The sequence below is a fragment of the Notolepis coatsorum genome (assembly GCF_963971535.1).
Source record: "Notolepis coatsorum genome assembly, chromosome: 16".
In the NCBI taxonomy this organism is placed as follows: Eukaryota; Metazoa; Chordata; class Actinopteri; order Aulopiformes; family Paralepididae; genus Notolepis; species Notolepis coatsorum.
Window position 1 is genome coordinate 17,347,151 of NC_140180.1, and position 694 is coordinate 17,347,844.

Consider the following 694-nt stretch of genomic DNA (forward strand, 5'->3'; position numbering starts at 1 on the left):
CTCCTCCACGGCATGGCCCCCGGTCCGCTCTTCTCCCGTGCCGTCCTCTTCTCTCTGTCACCTCTCGGTGCTCTCTGGTGCTCGTACGACGACGTGGTTAGGTGAACAAATACTGTACTTCCTGCATCCCATGTCCTCCTTTTAACTTAGTGTGTGTGTGTGTGTGTGTGTGTGTGTGTGTGTGTGTGTGTGTGTGTGTGTGTGTGTGTGTGTGTGTGTGTGTGCGTGCGTGCGTGTGTGTGTGTGTGTGTGCGTGTGTGTGTGTGTGTGTGTGTGTGTGTGTGTGTGTGTGTGTGTGTGTGTGAGGCCTGAGGCCAGGTGTAAGCAGTTGAGGACACACCTACTCTGCCTGTAACTCCGCCCGTTGCATTTTGACAGGTGTATCTGGCCTGAGCACTTTGCATTCCTAGAGGTGTCTGATAGCAGCCTGATCTCACTTAAGATATGTAATTTTCTACTGATTGGTTAGTGTCAATAGTGAGTTGATATAGTGAGTTGTGTGTCAATAGTGAGTTGATGTGAGATACCTACTGTATCTGGGTTCAAGCAGCAGCACTTATATTTTCATATATCTTATCTCTCTGAGGTTGTTTTTGTAAAAAAAAAAAAAAAAGAAATGTGTGTATGCAGTTAAAACCATTGCAATTAAAGGTGCTGTAAGTGGTATTTCTTTGTTAAAATAAGTGTTAAATAG

At 45.4% G+C, this 694-nt stretch overlaps 1 protein-coding gene across 1 annotated transcript in view; it reads right to left on the bottom strand.

Annotated features, from left to right (window-relative positions):
* The window catches only part of atp10b (ATPase phospholipid transporting 10B), a 49,759-nt gene extending 49,661 nt beyond the window's left edge, over positions 1–98 (bottom strand). Inside the window, exon 1 of the mRNA XM_084331736.1 lies at positions 1–98. This exon is cut by the window's left edge and continues 396 nt beyond it. Coding sequence (XP_084187862.1) covers positions 1–14 — 14 coding nt within the window. The 5' untranslated portion in view covers positions 15–98.
* Positions 99–694: the final 596 nt, after the last annotated feature.